General features: G+C 53.1%; 1 protein-coding gene across 1 annotated transcript; it reads right to left on the bottom strand.

The window, feature by feature from the left end:
* Nucleotides 1-8530: 8530 nt before the first annotated feature.
* LOC120867089 (keratin, type I cytoskeletal 14) lies at nt 8531-12784 on the bottom strand. The gene is made up of 8 exons (XM_040245296.1): nt 12184-12784; nt 10880-10962; nt 10203-10359; nt 9891-10052; nt 9683-9808; nt 9364-9584; nt 9226-9272; nt 8531-8797 (listed from the first exon to the last, which is right to left on the bottom strand). The coding sequence occupies exons 1-8, from the start codon at nt 12712-12714 to the stop codon at nt 8703-8705; spliced, it is 1422 nt and encodes a 473-aa protein (XP_040101230.1). The 5' UTR covers nt 12715-12784; the 3' UTR covers nt 8531-8702.
* Nucleotides 12785-19227: the final 6443 nt, after the last annotated feature.

Raw genomic sequence — 19227 nt, 5'->3', positions numbered from 1 at the left:
AGAGAAGGCGGCAGGCTGTGGGACCAGACTACCTGAGCTCAACCCCAGCTCCACGCTCACTAGCTGTGTGACTCTGGAAAGTTACTTGACTGCTCTGTGTCTCCATTCCATCTTCTACAGAATGATGACATTAATAGTCAGCCCATCTCCTAATAGGAGACACAGGCCTAACAATGATAGACTGCCTCTTCTCATTCAGCCCCTCCAAGTCCCTATCCACTCCGACCCCACCTGGACCTTTGCCACCAACTCCTGGCTCTTCTCAAGCCTTCTGACTCCTTCTCCACACAAGAAGCAGAGTGGACTTTCCAACCCCCATCTGACCATCACTGACCTCCCTTCACCCCCAAGATAGTGTTTACATTCCTGGTTTTCAAGGCTCGTCCTGATCTTTCCTGCCCCGTCTCTCCTGCTTCCCCAGGACCCCTAACTAAACTATACAATGTTCCCACACACCCTGCATGCTTTGGAGAATGCTCAGCTTGCAGACCCCTCCAGCTGAGGTGTTCCTCCCTGTCTTTTCCACCCAGAAAACTCCTGCTCGTCTTTGGGGACCCATCTGTGTGCCCTCTCCTCTGTGAAGCCTTTCTAGGTTCTCTCCCTCTGGATTGCATTTTGCTCCATTACAGTTTCCACAATGTATCTCTGTGCTCCCCCCATCCCCACCCCACGTGGATAATATAAACTCCTCTATGCCTCTGCTGCTCATCTGGAACTTGATCCTGTGCCTAGCACCGGGTCTGGCCCAAGTAGGATCCCAACAAACTGAATGAAGGGAAGATAACCAGCTCCAGGTAGGAGCCGCTGAGAGCCTAAAGAAGAGCTAAAGGTAAGAAGAGAGAGGCTAGTGTCATCAACAATGACCTCTAGAAGAGACAATGACCTCTGCGCTGCAGCTAAAAAGGCTTTCATAAACAACCAGTGTTCCCTGAGATGCTTTTAGGTAATGTACGGAGGCTGTGTTGAATAAGAGTAAATCATTTGCTGAAAAAAAAAAAAATTTCCTTTCTTCATTTTCCACACTTTTGCTCAGTCAAGGAGAAAACCTCAGACCCTAAGCCCTCTTCAATATCCTTCCCCTCTTGACAAGCACGCTGTTTAACAAAACCAAAGCCAGTCTTAGATCCAGAACTTTTAGGAAGCAACAGTATCTAGCTAGACATTAAGTATTTATTTGTATCATTTCCTTGATAAGTGATTCTGATTTTCATTTTTTGGTAGTAATAGAGACTTTTCTTCATAATATGCATGCAGGCTGAGTCGCTTCAGTCATGTCTGACTCTTTGCAACCCTAGGGACCACAGCCCGCCAGGCTCCTCTATCCATGTAATTCTCGAGTCAAGAATACTGGAGTGGGTAGCCATGCCCTTCTCCAGGGGATCTTCCTGACCAGGGATCAAGCCCAGGTCTCCTGCAGGCAGATCCCTTACCATCTGAGCCACCAGGGAAGCCCATTCCTTCATAATATATCTTTGTTGAAATGAAAGTTGAGCTTTGATGCACCAAAATGCACTAAATAAATGACTAGGACTAAATATGTTAAATTTTAAACAGATAATACAAAAAGTATTGAAGGCATTTTGTGAATGCCTGACACCTGGGAAACTCTTAGACTAAGCTTGGTGGTGAGAATGTTAGCTGTCAACCTTTCCCCAGGCTCCCACCAAGCTCTGCCAGTGAGCCCACCATCTACCTGCAAGGTGACTGGAGACCTGGGAAGGCTGTATCCCAGGCCTGGGCCTGCTTCTCTTGTCCTTTCTTCCTCCTCTCGCCCCATCCCCATGCTGATACTGCCAACCCGTGATGGAAGCTTCAGGTTCCAGGTGACCTAGCTGGATGGAGCAGAGTTTGGGCAGAACCAGGGGGAGCAGGGGAGGGGACAGCTGACAGCATAGTGCCTCTGGGGCCCTGCATGTCCATTCTCTGCAAATCCAGTCATGTTGGGGGATCCTAAGGACCCAGGCCTATCTCTATCAGGGTAGCTGAGACCAGCCTGGCTGACCAGACACTCCCAGCTGGGGCACCCCTGTTCAGCTGACTCAATGAGAAATAACCTCTTTTCAGCCCTGGTCTCAAGCCCACCAATCCCTACCTTCAGCCACCTCCTCAATTTTCTGCCCTCCAGACTTGCCTCGACTCTCGTTCAGCTCAGAGTAGCAGGCCCCCATCCATAGACTCTCACTGCAGCAGCCCAGGGAGACTGGCCCTGGGGACCACTGCACAGCCGGCCCTCTCCCCACAGCCCCTTCCCAGGGCCAGCAAGATGAGGACTTGATGGTTTATTTGCTCCAGATTGCCTGTCTAACCTGAGTCTCCCCTAACTTTTGGACTTACCTGGCGGGTTCTCTGCCCGCATGGAGGGAACCCTGGCCACTGCCTGCTCTCCTCTCTTCTTTGAGAGCTAAGAGGACTGGGGCCTTCCTCCCACATCTGGCCATCCCCGCACGTCGGCTCCAGCACGTACTTCTGTCCCCCAGCATCCCTATCCCTGGGAACTTGACCTCAGTTTCCCCATGAGAAGCTGCTCTGAGCAGAGTTGTCAGGGGCCAGAAAGACGTTATGTGTGAGGCCTTTACTTGGAGGGGCCTCTCCATGAATGCCCAGCACTCCCCATGTGCAACCCTGCTCCCCACATCTGCCAAACCTCTCCACATCTGGCCCTGCCTCCAGTAAGCAAAGAGGAGCTAGCAATGCTGGACAGCTCCTATGGCCCAGAAGTGAAGTCCTACTCCTCGGCACCTGGGGGCCATCCTTTGCCCTCTCCCGAGCTCTCTGAATGGCCCAGGGAACCAGACCGGGCCAGGTGGGGTCAGGGACGAAGAAGACTGGCAGAGCTCTGGCTTGAGCGAGCCATTTCTTTGAGGCCATATGACATGGCTCACTCCTCTACGCTCTCAGGGCTCAGGGGCTGCCCTCTGGTTCACGTCCAACACCCACCTTGAGAAACCTCCAAAGCGTGAACACGGAGCAGCGCACAGGCAGCTCAGGACACCCTGGCGCCTGAGACCCAAGCAGAGTCAGCAGCCTCTGCAGCCCCATGGGCAAGGCTGCAGCCAGCACCACAGTGCAGCCAGCAGCCACGGCACCACCTGTACCCTCGGTGCTCTAAGCAGAGCGTGGAGAGGAGGGGCTTCGAGGACTCGGGCAGACAAAGGCACAGAGGAGGACCACACAGTTCCACCTACGAGGTGTCCCCAAAGGGCAGAGGAGATGGCGACTTAGGGGACAAAGGCAGCCTTCCTCTGACCACAGGGACCCCACTGCTTGCCTGCGAACCACTACTCGCACCTCCCACTTGCTCCCCCCAACTTGCTGTCTGTCACTGGGCCCAGGTGCAGCCCCAGGAGGGCCCTGAGTCAACAAGTATCTGGCTGCGGGGGGAAGGAGGGCAGGTGTGGTGCGTGGGTCCGCCCCTCCATTAGCCACTAAGCAGGGCCAGGGCGCCTGCACCTCTGTCAACGCTCAGCCTTTACTCACATGTTAGGCGCCTGCCACCACTCCACCCAGCCAGACTTCCCCTTCTCCAAGACCAGCGGGCATGGACGAGAACAGAGGTTGGGATAGGCTCCTCCCCAGAGCCTGGACACCCCAGGCTTGTGTCTGCAAGGACACACCCAGCAGAAGAATTTTAAGGACACTGGCTTTGGAGCCGGACCGTTCTGAGTCCAAAGCCAGGTTCTTCCACTTACTTGGGGAAGCAGTCTCCCTTCTCCGGACCTCAACTTCCTCTCTGTAAGTTTGGATTCACCCTTTACTGAGCACCTACCATGTGTCAGGTGTCCTACTGAGTGCTGGGGATGAGGTGATGAAGTCAGACAGAGCCCCTACCTCCTTAGGCAGCTATGGGCTAAAACAGCCTCTCAAGAATAAATGTGCCATTCAAAACTAGGCTGAGCCCTGTCAGTAGGGAAATGGGGTGCACGTAATGAGAGTGTGGCCCAGTTGGGGAGATTGGGGAGCATCTCCCTGAGGAAGAAGCCCTTGAGTGAAGGGTGAGTGCAAGCCAGCCAGCAGAAGAGTGTCCTGGGGGTGGGGATGGCCTGCGAGGGGCCAGAGCATGTGCTAATGTCCTGAGGTGGGAAGGAGCCATGCGACTGCAAGAGACAAAAAGTGGTGAGTTGTCAAGCAAAGGATTTGGATGGTAAAAATACTTCTGACTTCCCCAGGCTGCTGTGAGGCTCAAAAGCTAATAGGTGTGGATCTAACCCCCAGAGGGACATTTCCTGACTGTCAGTGGCAACGTGTCCACCCCCAACTTCCCCTTGGACTATGTGGCTAACTTGAGTTCTCAGTCTTCTGACTCATAAGTCCATCCTCCCAGTCTGTTGAGTCCCCTTTCCTCTGTGCTAAGTGGGCCTGGGAAAAGGGCACACAAAGGTTGGAGGAGTGCGGTTTCTTCTATGAAAGCACCTCTAGGCCTCCAGGTAAGACTCCCGTTGCTTTGCTTGCCCTGTTCGTATTTAACCATCAGAGTCATTTTATAAGGTAGGTACTAATTTTACAGTCATTTTACAAGTGAGCAAACTAAGGCTCAGAGAGGGTATGTAACATGGCCACGGTCACAGAGCTAAACCCGGAGGGGGAGCAAGTTTGTCCTGCAGTAAGTGGGAGCTAAGATGAGCTAAGATGAGCCCAGGGCTCCCTCTCTCCACCCCCAGACTCCTCACTTTGTCTCTCTCCTTGTTCAGTCTGTCTCCGTCCATCCTTTGGTTTCCCCACACCTAGAACAGGAAGCTTCAGTAAACACGTGTGACTGAGTAAATGAACAAGTGAGCCTCTCTACCTATTCCTAGCCTGGGGCCTTCACTATCTTGTCTTTTTCTGTCTTCCTTTTCCCCTGACTCTTCTCACTCTCTCTTCCCACACCCCATGCTTTCTCTCTGTCTATGCACATGTCTGTTTCTCCATCTCTCTGTGTCTCTTTTCACCCCGTCTCCATCAGAATACCTCAAAAGAAGAAAGCTTTCTTTCCCAGCCCTGCCCCACAGCTGCCAGCACGGCGCTGGGAAGTCCGTCAGGAAAGTGCTGGCCCAGCAAAGGGCAGCTCTCAGATTGGCGCTTGCCCCGTGTCTGTCTGAATCTGGGCATTGCCCTGGAAATCCCGAGTAGCCCCTTTTTTCTTTGTGGCAGCATCCAATCTCAGTGAGGATCAGGTCAGAACATCGGAAGCCTCCTGGGCTATAGGCTTCCTTAGGGCTGCCTCCTCCAATACCAGCCTGGAGGACTAGTTAGCTACCAAACCAGATTGTCTGTGGGTGTGAGGGTGAGCCCTTCACATGATCAAAGAACCACAAGGAGGTACGCCTCTTGTTGCCTGTAGTGGCTCCTGGACATGTCTGAGGTCTTTTCACAACAAAAAGAGCCCCCCAGGGACTTCCTTGGTGGTCCAGTGGTTGACGATCTGCCTTCCAATGGAGGGCACACAGGTTTGATCCCTGTCGGGGAACTGTTAATAGAATCACGCATGCTGAGGAGAAACTGGATCCATGTGCCACAATTAGAGAAAAGCACACGTGCCAAAACTAAGACCCGATGCAGCCAAATAAGTAAATAAATATTTAGTGGAAAAGAGCCCACTCCAGTACTCTTGCCTGGAAAGTCCCATGGATGGAGGAGCCTGGTGGGCTGCAGTCCATGGGGTCTCGGAGAGTCGGACACAACTGAGGGACTTCCCTTTCACTTTTCACGTTCATGCATTGGAGAAGGAAATGGCAACCCACTCCAGTGTTCTTGCCTGGAGAATCCCAGGGATGAGGGAGCCTGGTGGGCTGCCGTCTATGGGGTCGCACAGAGTTGGACACGACTGAAGTGACTTAGCAGCAGCAGCAGCCCTCCATACTAAAGCAGCCCCAGAATTTCAAAATGGACCTTTTCCAATTAAAAAAAAAAAACTTATTAAAAAAAATCCTGGAGTCAGCGAGGAGAAATTAATATTGGTGCCATTGGGCTCTCAGCCTCATCCTGAGAGACAGAAAACAGAATAGGAATGAGCCCAAGCCTGACGAGGCAGCAGGGCTGGGCTCGGCCACTCTACATCCTGTGACCTAGAGCAAGCTGCTGTGCCCCAAAGAGGAGGAGGTTGGAGGAGCCGGCTTTGCAGCCCTTCCCACATCGCCCTTGTGTTCTGAGGACAGAGAGAGGTCCACTCCTTCCTAATTGCTCTGGGGAAAGTGGAGCCAAAGAGGCCGCCTGGTGGCTCCAGGACTCTAAGAGGCAGTTCCTGCTGCCTCCACTAGACAGCGCTATGGAGTCGCTCTGCAAGTTCCCCATCATCTAGACCTAGGGTGGCAGTGGGGGGAGGCGGTCTTGCCATCGTCAGAGTAAATGCCCCAGGTTTTCAGCTGGGTACCTGTGGTGCCAGGGCCTGTGGACAAGCGCAGAGGTCAGCAGCTGGATCCAAAGTATTGGTTCCACTTTTCCCAGTGGGGTATGGTGGGGCTGGAGGGTGCACATCAGAGAAAAGTGGGCTCCATGTGGGACTCTGGGATGGCTACAGAGGTTGGGGCCACCTCAAAGCCCACTGCTTGACGTCCTCCCCTTCCACTTCGGAGCCTGCTCTCTGTCAAGCAAGCCCACTCTCTCCCGATTCCCTCCAAAGAGTAATGCAGCCCCTCTGGAGAAGAAGTTAGCCCCACCACAGCCAGGTCTAAGAGATCTCACATTTCTATATTCCTTGAAAGCAGACCACCCTCGGGGGTGTAAACTAATCCGGCACCACTTCCGAGGCAGCAATGTCCCAAGAATCTTCACACAGTCCTCGCCCATGACTGCAGATATGTTTTGCTCTCTGTCCTCCCGATGTGGACCACTCCCCCGACTCCATGCGAATTGAGCCTGTTGCCCAGCTGGGAACACAAGTCTTCATGGTCCAGCCTTCCCAGGGGTGTCATCCAGCCCCTCCCCACCATGGCCCTATCACTTTTAGGGCCATAAAACCATCTCTTCTCGGTCTCCAAGGAAGAGCCTTGAAACCCTCCTCCCTGAATCGTTCCCTCATACCTCCAAAACTCTGTCGCTCACCTCCAGAATGGCCCATCGTCACCCAGAGATCACCCCAGATCAACCCTTTTAGAGCAACACTCAGGTAAAAAGACATCCTGGAGTTTATGGCCTCTCTTTCCTGAGGTGAAGATAAGGTCAAAGAAACCAACATTACTTCATTCCTTTTCCTAATAATTCACACTCTTACGCTTCCATTTTATAGAGCCCCAACTATGTGCCAACCACGATGCTAAACTCGTTTTTGCATGAGATCATTTAATCCTACATGGACTTAACACAGTGAGGGTTTTCATTTCCCATTTTGCAAGAGGATCTTGCCCAGATTCTAGTCAGTGTTGGAGCTGCGACTCCAACTCAAGATGTCTGATTTTAGCCAAGGATTTTAGCCCTCTTGCCTTCAAAGACTGCCTTTTCTTTAACCCAGGTCCCACCCTGACTCCCCCTGGAAGCTTCATTCATGCGGCCAAATGAATGAGTTGCTGAAACTGATACAGTGACTAGTTAACTTTTTCCTACCTTGGGGCAATGAGCCCTACCCACCTCTGGAATCTCCACTACTCACTCAGGCAAGGTCCTCCCCTTCCTCCTTCTTTTCCAGACCTCCAAAAAGAGAGGAAAAGACACTCCCCTTCAGAGGAGGCTCCTGCAACCCTGCCTCTTGATGCACATTCAATCACTGGATTCCCATAAAAACTCCAAGAAGCAGAGTTCACCGTGCTTCTTGGAGCATGGAGCTGATTCAGAACAGACCCAGGGTTCGAAATCAGTCCATCTGTTCCCAAAGCCTCTAAAAACACCCTCATTGTGGAAAAGAGTCACCATGCACCGGAAGAAGTTCACACAGCCATGCTCTGAGCTGGCAATGTGCCAGGCACTGTGGTAGAGGTCTGACACGTGAATTTTCACAAAGTCCTGGGGTAGGTACTGTCATTGTGTCCAATTTACTGATGTGAAAACTGAGGCTTGGAGACACTAATCTACTTGCTGTTTGTCAACTAAAGGCAGGCAGGATGAAGACCCAGCTCTGGAGGCAAGAGCAGGTGGAATGGAGGGAGACAAAACTCTCAGTAAAACATGAGTTCTTACTGGGTTCATGGACCTCCACTGATGAGCTTTAGGGGAACTGTGAATCTCATAAATTATATGCAATGTATGTATGCTTACTGGGGGTGGGAAGAGATCTATACTTTTCAATATACACTCAAATCCCTAAAGACCAAGCTGTTAAGAATCCTTAACCTAGCATAGTGCCTGGCACGCAAAAGGCACTCAATAATATCTGTTGAATGAATGAATAAATAAATGGAGGGGTGAGTAAATGAATGAATGTCCCAGGAGACATATGAGCTGGTACACACATTATCTTCTGCGGTGGTGAAAGCAATCCTGGGACCTGAGCCCAATCTGCCTCCAGGTTCTTTCTCCCAGTCCCAGGGGGCACAGCCAGGTGCTCTGAGAGCTCCCAAGAGATGCCTCCCCCGCATTCTCCCCACCTCCACTCCTCACAATGACCAGGCAGAGACAGGAGTTGTGCAACTCAGATAATGAAGCTTTATTGCTTGCTGGAAGGGGCGAGGGTGAAACAGGGCTCACGAGTCAAGTGTTTGGGGGAGGCGGGGACAGGAGAAGGGATCCCCCAGGGAAATCTGTGTCCACTTGCAGGGGAGGGGCTTTCTAGGCATGAGCAGTGCAGAGAAGCCTTAGTTCTTGGTGCGAACGATCTGCTCGTGTGTGGACACCACCTTGCCGTCGTGCACGTCCACGACTTTGGTGCGAACCTGGCGACTGGAGGATACTAGGGAAGAGAGAAGAGAGGGCGTTACTAGTTGTGGGTGGCAATAGAGAAATCAGGAGCACAGAGGCCAAGGAGCCCAGGGCACTTAAATGAACCATCTCCCTACTGCCCTGTCCCCTGATTACCACCTCACCCACTGCTCTTGCCCCAGCACTGATATTATCAACACATTTCTTTCAGACTAGAGCTCCCTAAGGTCAGGGAGTCTGTGTCCTCAGACTGGAGTATCCTAATAACTGAGATCAAAATGGTTCTGTACAGATCCGCCCAAATGGACCGGGCTTGGTGGGAAGACCCATGTGGGGCTCTGTCCATGGTGCTAACTATGGGACCCTAGCTCAACTCCTCCAGAAGCCCCTAACATCCTAAAGCTGCTGGAAGACAGGCGGTGGTCCTGAGTTCAGGCTGGATGAGGAGGAAGGCCTTACCATCTCTGGATGACTGAGAGCCAGAGGAGAACTGGGAAGAGGAGAGGCTGTGGAGACAGAAAGGGGCAAAGGTCATTAGACACCGCAGTGGAGCAGTGAGTGAACACTGGGGGCAGGACAGGGGTTCCAGGCACTCACTGGGCATCCTCGCCCTCCAGCAGGCGGCGGTAGGTGGCGATCTCCTGCTCCAGCCGCGTCTTCACGTCCAGCAGGATCTTGTACTCCTGGTTCTGCTGCTCCATCTCGCAGCGCAGCTGGGCCAGCTGCTCCTCCACGCTGCTGATCAGCTCCTGGATCTGGGCCAGCTGCATGCAGTAGCGACCTTTGGTCTCTTCCAGGCTGTTCTCCAGAGATGCTTTCTGTGAGGGAAGGAAAGAAGATCAGGAATCAGGGAGGGTGGTCATTCCCTCCCAGCGAGACCCTGCGCGCATACCCCCAGGCCTGGCCACGCCCCTACCATGCTGAGCTGGGACTGCAGCTCGATCTCCAGGTTTTGCATGGTGCGCCGGAGCTCTGAGATCTCGCTCTTGCCGCTCTGCACCAGCTCGCTGTTGGTAGCCACCTCGCGGTTCAGTTCCTCTGTCTGCAGAAAGGAAAGCACTGTTTGCACGGGAAGTTCCAGAAAAAGGGGTTCCTGGGTCCCTTCCACTCCAAACGCCACCCACCTTGCTGAAGAACCAGTCCTCGGCATCCTTGCGGTTCTTCTCCGCCATCTTCTCGTACTGGTCGCGCATCTCGTTCAGGATTCGGCTCAGGTCCACACCGGGGGCGGCGTCCATCTCCACATTGACGTCTCCGCCCACCTGGCCTCTCAGGGAGTTCATTTCCTACACAACCAATGAACAATCCATTATGGTGGCCGATTAAAATTTCCCAGTCGGAGGTGTTCCTGGACTGAACGTTGCCTTCAGCCATCTGAATTGCATCTCTTCCCTCCCAGCTAACCCTCTAAGCGGGCTTTTCCATTTAGCTCTCACCTCCTCGTGGTTCTTCCGGAGGTAGGCCAGCTCCTCCTTGAGGCTCTCGATCTGCATCTCCAGGTCGGCTCTGGCCAGGGTCAGCTCGTCCAGCACCCTGCGCAGGCCGTTGATGTCGGCCTCCACACTCAAGCGCAGGTTCAGCTCCGTCTCATACCTGGAATGACCCAAGAGAAATGAGACACCCACCCCAGGCACACTGGTGGTTCTGTTCTCTTCCCCCTTCTGTCCATAGCTGGCCTTCTTGGGTGGTTTATGGAGCCAGTCTTGATTGGCATGGATAGACATAATGCTCATTATTCCTCAGATAGGAACATCTGGGGAGGGGGACAATGGCAGGAATAAGTAGTTCCTTGTGCTGTAGAATTCATGGAGGGGAGATGCCAACCAAGATGTACCTCTTGCACTTCAGGGGCAAGTTGGGAAGTGGGGAGTGCCTCTCCCTGAAGCAGTGGCTCCCTAATCTGACTGTGGATCAAAATCACCCAAGTAGCCTCTTAAAAGTAACTGAATCAGAATCCCAAGGGTGGGGCCCAAGAGTCTTGTATTTTTACAAGCGCCCCAAGGGGGTTGCACACAGCCATCCCAACAGTGGCACACTCTGTTCAGGGAACACTGCCCCCAAAACGCCCCACCCAGGGAAGACCGGGTGCTCTGAACCACCACTGCAAACTCACTTGGTACGGAAGTCATCGGCAGCCAGACGGGCATTGTCAATCTGCAGCACAACATTAGCGTTGTCCACAGTGGCTGTGAGGATCTGCAGATGCAAAGGGTATAGGTCATTGGTGGAGAGGACAGTGCTAGCCAGACCTGACTTCAGCCTGCATCAGGCCTTTACCTTCATGCTCTTCTTGAATCCCCATTACTCCCCACAAGCCTTTGCCATGGCAGCCTAAAGGATAATCCCCGTTGGTCCAGCCTTGACCCAGGACTTTGCTGGCTCAGGGTCATCAGAATGGGTAGAAAGAGCCTTGGCTTTAAAATAAATAGCCCTTGAGTTTCGGCCCTGCTTCTACCACTGACTTGTTGCAAAACCTGAGGTGGGTCTCAGAGCCTCAAGTTCCCTGCCACTGAGGAAAATGACCAGGCTCTCCAGACCCCCTTCCTGACCTGAATTCTCCTCTCTCTGCACAAGCCAGGCCTGCCAGGACTCTGTAGGCACATGCACTCCTTCTCAAGCCCTCAGAGCACAGGATCTTAAGTGGGGCTTTCCCACAAACTGAGGTCCAGCTGGCACAGAGGATTCAAACCAGAAGAAGTAAATGGGGGTGGGGGGATAGATTGAACTCTGGATTGGCTAGAGTTCCATCCCTCATCATCTGATTTCCCTAATCCCCTCAAAGCATCAGAGCCAGATACCAAGATCAGCAGACTCCTGGTGTATGGGAGCAAGGAACAAGAGTCAGATGACACAAGTCCCCCCAGCTCCCCTCCTGTGCTGGGCACGTGAGGTGGGCCACCACTGATTGTCTCTGCAGGTTTTCCATGCCCTGTTGGCTGTGGGGAGGGGCTGCCTGTGCCAAGACTCATGGAGGCAGCCGCCACAGCCCAGACTAATGAGCTAATGAGCGGTTTGGATGTCTAGCCTGGTCCCGTTACAGCCTCGCTCCTCCCCTGGGCTGGAGAACAGGTTGCTGCCTCCCAAGCTGGCAGGTGGGGCACAAGGGCTGTAGCTTTGGCTCTGCCATTAACTTACTATGTGACCTTGGGCAGACAGCCCAAAGCTTCAACTTCTTCTGTAACTTGTAAGTGTAGGAACCCCTGGTATCTCATGGGTCTCTAGTCCAGAGAGGTATGAGCCAGGTGGGGAAAAGGAGACCATCTTCTCATAGACTAGCTCTGTTGGGGACATCTAAAGCCAGAAGAAGGGGCTGGAGGCTAGCCTGTCTAAGAATTCAAAGCAATCAATGCTCTGAGGCCTCCATTGCTCCCGAGTGAGGTGGCTAGAAGGGCACCTCCAGCCGCCTGGCCCACGCACCTTGTTCCTCAGGTCCTCGATGGTCTTGAAGTAGGGGCTGTAGTCCTTGGTCTCAGCAGGCCGCTGCCTCTGGTACCAGTCACGGATCTTCACCTCCAGGTCAGCGTTGGCCTCTTCCAGGGCACGCACTTTGTCCAGGTAGGAGGCCAGGCGGTCATTCAGGTTCTGCATGGTCACCTTCTCACTGCCTACCAGGAGCCCATCACCAACACCAAAACCACCACCCACGCCACCACCGAAGCCACCGCCAAAGCCGGCACCAAGGCCACCGCCATATCCTCCACCGAAGCTGCTGCCCAGGGCCCCGCCAAAGCTGCTGCTGCTGCTGAAACCACCGCCATAGCCGCCCCCCAGCCCGCAGGCACCCCCGGAGGAGTAGCGGGTGGAGGAGACAGACAGGCCTCCATAGGCACTGGGGGCCCGGCAGGAGCCTCCAGCCAGGACGGAAGATATGCGGCTAGAGCCACCACCGATGCCCCCGGAGCTCTTGATGGAGCTGGAGGAGGTGTACTGGCGGCTGCAGGTGGTCATGGTGCCAAGGAGAGAGGTGAATGAGCAAGTGAGCGAGTCGGCAGGGAAGAGAAAGGTGCTGAGGTGAGTTAGAAGGATGCCTGGTTTTATACTCCTGGGTGGGGGCGGGCCTGGCATTTTCCATTCCCCTTGGCTTTCATCACCCAGAGGCCAGTGCCAACTCCCAGGCAGATCCCTCCTCTCATCCACCTCATCACGTCTGTCATATTTTACTGGAAACTCATTGTTCAGGGTGTTTGGGGTTTCTTGTCCCGCCAGATGTGATTCACAGGAGGAGGTGTGGGCCTGCAGGCTACACTTTCCCTTCAGACCCTGGGAGCACGCGGGCTGGGCTCAGCAAGATGGTGGGAGTAGGGCCTGTGTGCACCATAAACCTGGTGACTTGTTAGTTTCTCATTAATTCAGTGGGCCTCTGCCATCCACTTGGGGGAAGCCCACCACTCCAGGTGGCACCTGGCTGGAGGAACAATAGCATGGCAAGGTCACATGGGGCACAGAGATGCCGCTCAGCATTACCATCTATAAAATGAGATGAGGCTTTGAGACCCTCCCAGGTCTGACCTTCTGGGCTGTGCCAAGGGGCCTGTCACACTCCTGAAACATGCCCTGCCGGTAGTCAAGTGGCTCAGGTTTCCACCCCAATGCCCCAGGTAAAGAGAAATCCAGGCAGCTCTCCTCAGCCCTTAGCACCGACCCGAAGGTCCTCCACACACCTGTGGATATGCCCGTGGCACTGGCTGCTCACTCTGGCCAAGGGCAGGTGGGAGTCCAGAAGACATCGGGAAAGAGCATGCAGTCAGGAAGAGTCCTGACTCTGCTGTTGACTCCTGTGTGACCTAGGCCCTGACGCTCCCCCGAGTCTCGGTTTGCTCATCTGTTAAGTGGGCGTAAATACCACCTGCTCAGTCTGGCCATGGACTCTCGGTGGCCACTCTGCCTGCTGCAGTCAGCTCGAGAAGACAGCATGGCAATTGATGTGAGGGGGTTTTGTGAGTCGAGTGGGGCAGAGTCTGGGTAGCGTTGGTGTAGCCCAGTCTGGGCCCAGAGGGGGTGGAGCAACACCCTGGCACAGCAATGGGGGGCACCAGGGCACTCAGAGCACCAGAGCAGCCCCATGGGAGGGTCTGGTTCAGGCACCGTTGTCCGAGCCCCTTGTAGGGTTTTAGTGGGTGGAGGAGTGCAGGCATCAGAAAGTGGAGTCAAGCGTCCCCAACCCCTGAGGCCCCGAGGGTCAGGGGACATTTCCAGGGGTCCTTCAAGCTCTGCCTCATATGTCTGTATATCAGGACCTCAGCCATCTCAGGTCTCCCAGACAACCTCCAAAGGCACCCCTGAGGCCTCACCCCGCCCTCCCACCGCCCCTCAGCCCCACAGACCCCGGCAGGCATGTTGAGAGGAATGCAGTCGTGTCTGGGGCTGCCTGACACGTCCCATCTCCCCAGACAGGCCCCAACAGCCCCTGCTGGAGGCTCCAGGACTCCTCCTGGATCAACTGCTCCTGGAATGGAAGCAGAGCCTCCCTCTGCCCCCTCCCCAACTGCCACCAAAGCAGAAGTCGGGGAGCCGCCCTCCCCACCCCTACCCGCCGCCACTGGGGCTTAGAAGACAATGCTGAGACAAACACTTGAGGCTGTGGGCTCCCCAAATCTGCCATGCTGAGGACGCTCGAGGATGTGAGTAAGCGAGGGCCCTGCCCCACCCCAACCTCCCCTGACAGACACTCCTAATCTCCTTCCAGAGAATGGTCCGCCACCCCGGCCCAGCCCTACAATTTCCTCAGTGAGAGGCAGCAGGGATTTGGGCTGAAGGAGGAGATGCCTTTGTTAGAAGACTTTGCTGTTGGCTGTGCAGTGGAGGGGTTGGGGTGCTCTCCAGAGAAACATGCAGCATTCGGAGGGACCCAGCGAGCACCAGTGAGTGCAGAGCCCAGCACCCACTTCCTCTGTGGTGCCCACCACCCCGTCTCTTTCCACTGCCAGGAACCACGGACAGAATCCCTGGAGCATGGGACACAGGAAGACTCTTCTTCCCTCTCACTTGATTCAGTGGAAACCACAAGAGGCTCCCTCCTTGCCCCTGGCCAAAGGGGAATCCAAAAGACAAAGAGGGTGGGGACCCATGATGCATACATTCATGCACGCAATCCAGGAAGAGATCTCTGCCAGCCCACTCCCAACCTCCAGGGACCCTGGAATCCCAGCATCAGAAACAGTTCTGACTGTCTCCCCCACTCAGGACTAGACCCTGGCTCAGATTCTAAGGCCAGCCCTCTTCCCCCTGTAGACAGGGATCTAGGTGCAAATAGCCTGGCCTGGTGTTCCTGACATTTTGAAGAGGGGCAGCTTTCTGGAGCAGCAGGGGTTAATGTGGTGGGTTAGGGGGCAGCATCATCTGTTGGAACTGGAGTACCCCCCACCTCTGGACTCCCAGGCTGGTTTTGTGTGGCGTGTGGCCATTATCTGACCCTCCTCCAGCCTCCCCCTGGGGAAGAGTAGGTTGCGGTAAAGGAGGGTGGTGCCTCTTGTGGTTGGTGAGTCTCCCAGCACCAGCCGGTTGAGGGGAGACCGATGCCAATCCAAACTGGTGAAGGGGCAGGGCCAGGCAGCCCCCCACAGAACCAGCATTGTGTGCTGAGGACCCGGCTGCTCCTAAGGAAGGAGGAGCTCTCGGGACAGCCCAGTCTGAGGAAGGAGACGCAACCCTTGTCCTCAGAGCCCCAGTCTCATTGAAGAAACAGTCTCTGCTCTTTGGAAACCCCCAGCCTGAGAGGGAAGAGAGGACACACCCCCGAATTACTGAAGCTACGAATAAATATCAGAAAAGTGCAGTTCATGTGCATTCGTTTCCTGGGGCTGCAGTAACACATTATCACAAACCTCGTGGTTAAAAACAACCAACAGTCTTCTCTCACAGTTCTGGAGTATGGAAGTCTAAAATTAAGGTGCCACACTCCGTGTGGAAGTGCTGAGGGGGATCCTGCCTTGCCTCTTCCAGTTTCTGTCCACTTCTTGCACTCCTTGCTTTAAGGCAACGCAACTCCAATCTCTGCCCTGTCTTCACGTAGCCATCATCTCTCTGTGTCTGTGTGCCCTTTTCTATCTTAGGACACTCATTGGATTTAGTGCCCACCCTAGGCTTCCCTGGTGGCTCAGAAGGTTAAGAGGCTGCCTGCAATGCAGGAGACCCGAGTTGGATCCCTGGGTCGGGAAGATCCTCTGGAGAAGAAAATAGTAACCTGCTCCAGTATTCTGGCCTGGAGAATTCCATGGGCAGAAGAGCCTGGTAGGCTGTAGTCCCTGGGGTCCCAAAACAGTTGGACATGACTGAGCAACTAATACTGTCACTAGTCCAGTATGATCTTCTCTCAGTTCTTACATCTGCAAAGAGCTTATTTCCAAATCAGCTCACATTCTGAGGTTCCAGGTGCACACAAAGTTCAGGGGGACACTATTCCACCCACTATCTATGTAACAGACCCAGAACTATCCATGTTGCAGAGGCAGTGGTGAAAACTTTTGGAGAGATGGTTATGATAAGATGTCGGACAGGGCCAATCTGGAAGGCTTCTGGGAGCAGCTTTAACAACATATAAAGGTGCCAGGCAGTGAGCATCAGGAAAGTACCGAATTCTCAGGTCTCTGATCCACACTTCCCATCACCCAGTTTCTCTGACTCCTTCACAAATAGACAATTCCTCTGGGACAGAGATCTTTTATGACTTTTTATTTTGAGATTATCTTGAATTTTTCATTAAAAGTTGCAAAAATTTTACAGAATCTATGTGTCCCCTTCACCCAGCTTCCCCTAATATGAACAGATGACATAAACATTATTTATACAGTGATCAAAACCAGTACATTAACATTGACCCAATAATGTTAATTAACCATGGACTTTTCTTGCATTTCACCAGTTTCTCCAGCAATGACCCTTTTTCGTTGCAGGATCCAGTCCAGGATTCCACTCACTAGTTGTCACGTGTCCTGCAGTTTGTGACAGCCCCTTCTGTTGTTCTTTGTCTTTTAAGACCATAACGCTTTTAAAGAGTACCGGTCAGTTATTTTTATAAAACACCCCTCAGTTTGGGTTCTTCTGATAATTTCTCAACATCAGATTGAGGCTATGCATTTTGACAAGACCACAGATGTGTCATTATGACCTTCTCGGTGCATGATCTCCGGCATCCAAGACATGTGTTGATGTGTCTTAGGGCTGATGACATTAACCTTGCTCACTGGCTGAAGTGGGTTTGTTAGGCTTCTCCACTGTAGTATTGTTTTTCTCACTGAAACTAATAAATACTTGGAGGAAGATACTTTGAGACTATGCAATTTATCCTGTTTCTTTTTAAACTTTCACCCACTGGTTTTTGAATCCATCAACAGAGGGAAAGAGCTTTTGACACCCACTGGCTCAAGAGCCTCATTTATCCAGACTTGAGGGACTGTGGCTTTCAGGAGACACTTGGAGGGTTGTCCAGGCCCAAGAAAAAACTCTTTCCTCCTCTCTTGTCTAGCCCCATAGCTAACCTGGGCCCTTCAAACCCTCTGTGCCCTAAGGTATTCCCATACCTCTTCCTTGGAAGAGATACCAAGTCTTTCTCTAATCATTGATGTCGGGAGCCGCGTTAGGCATTACTGACAGTCTAGAGTCTTTTCTTAGCCGCCGCCCCCTTCCACCAGCCATGGGGGAAAGAAAGGGACAGGCAGGGTCCTCCTCATGTCCCAGGTAGGAAGTCTGAGGTCCAGAGAAGCTCACAGTCAAGTGACCAGTTGGAGCCCTCCTTGTGATGCTCAGATCACCTCCCACCCGGAGGGTCTGCCCAGAGCTGGGCTTCTCTCCTCCTGGCAGAGTCCAGGTCCCCTGCCTTTCCTTCCCCATCCTCCACACCATCCCCTGCCCAGGCTCCTTCACTTTGCCTACTTCCTCTCCTCACCAATTCCCAGCTACCTGTGTACAGCAAGGGTTATATCTACTAGAGCTGAAGGCTGTCACTTCTAGGAATGACAAGCTGGAACCTGAACTGATCTAGACCTCAGCATCTGTCACCAGAAAGGCAGGGCTGGCACAGGGGCCAGAAGCAGGCAGGCTGGCAGGCAGGATTGCAGGCGCAGGAGGCAATCAGGAGCCTGGAGCACCTGGCTCCCCTTTCCCCTTGAAAGCTCTGCCACCCGCTGGTTTCCCAGGCTAGCCTGCCCATCTAGGCCAAGAGTCCTGGGAGAAGCTGGATTGACACTACCAATGGGCTGATTCAAGTGTCTCTGTGTCTGCAGGCCTGCCTGAGCCTGCCAGCTGCAAGAGTTGATAAATCTGAGACTGACCATCCCACGTTATAGATGCAGAAGTTTCAGAGGTTGAGGAAATTCTCAAGGATTCACAGCAAGGAAGCTGCTCAGCCAAGATTCAATCCCAGCTTGCCTGGACTGTAAGTTTCACTTTTCAAAGACAAGTCCCCTCCTGCCAGAGAGTCTGAGATGGAAAGGGCCTCAGGTGTCATCTAGTCGCTTAACTTTACAGATGGCGAAACTGAAGTCCAGAGAGGGGAAAGGTTGGGTCCAAAGTCACACAGCAGAACCTGCTTTGAAAGTGCCAAGTGTTTAACAACTGTTACCCAGGAATCTAAGCTAAGCAGGGTGAGAATGTGTGGGGTGAAAAGAGCTGTGTCCGCACCCCAGAATCACATTCGGGTTGTTAAGAACATGAATGTTTAGGTGGTCAAAGGACAACAACAGAAGGATTCACTAACCTTCTATTAGCTCCTTGTTCAAAAAAAACAAGGCTTACATTCTCTAGTCAATTACCTGTGATGCCCAGTGCAAACAGAGCTCCACCCCAACAGCCCAGTTGCCTCCCAGACCCTTACATTCACACCCATCTCCCAGGCTCTGCCTGAATTTCTGCTTCTGTCTTCTTTCTGCCCAAAGCCCTCATGCCTTTTTAAGGCCAAGCCTCAATCCAACAGGCAAACTTAAGATATGATTTCTATAAACTGCGGACCATAAAGCAAATGTTCAGTGAAAGGAAGGTAAAAGAGAGAGGAGAACAAGGAAGGAAGGAAGAGAGGAAAGGGAAGATGGTAAGGAAATGTGGAAGGAAGAATAGATGGATGGATGGATGGATTGGCAGGTGAGTGGGTAGATGGATATACAGAAAATAATGGATGGATAAATAGAGTAAGGTGGATGAAATGGTGAGTGGGTAGGTCACGGGGATGAAGGATTGATGGAACACAAGAAAGGGAAGTCATCCCACCCATCCCAGGATGGGTAAGCATCCTAGAGGAATTCTTAACTTAGCTGTACCTTGACAATGAATAGATGCTAAAGAAGCCTGTTTGCTCAGGGAAGCCCCTGAGCAAAGACATAGAGGCATGGGACAGGGTTCTGATGGAGAATGCAAGCTCTTAAGCACTGCTGGGGCCCACCACTGAAGGCTGGATCTGCCTGAGGGAACTAAGAACAGAGGCTGAGACACAAAGGCTGTGCTGAGGTGCTCTGACCACTCTGGGGGCAC

This window comes from Oryx dammah, unplaced genomic scaffold, assembly GCF_014754425.2.
Source record: "Oryx dammah isolate SB20612 unplaced genomic scaffold, SCBI_Odam_1.1 HiC_scaffold_8, whole genome shotgun sequence".
Taxonomy (NCBI): domain Eukaryota; kingdom Metazoa; phylum Chordata; class Mammalia; order Artiodactyla; family Bovidae; genus Oryx; species Oryx dammah.
The sequence above is the reverse complement of the archived record's forward strand: the minus strand, read 5'-3'. Positions and strand labels throughout refer to the sequence as shown.

Coding starts and splice junctions, on each gene's coding strand:
- LOC120867089 (XM_040245296.1), bottom strand. CDS start 12,714: ATGACCACCTGCAGCCGCCAGTACACCTCCTCCAGCTCCATCAAGAGC. Junction 10,360..10,879: donor GCCGATGACTTCCGTACCAA/GTGAGTTTGCAG, acceptor GGGTCATTCCAG/GTATGAGACGGAGCTGAACC. Junction 10,053..10,202: donor TCCGGAAGAACCACGAGGAG/GTGAGAGCTAAA, acceptor TTGGTTGTGTAG/GAAATGAACTCCCTGAGAGG.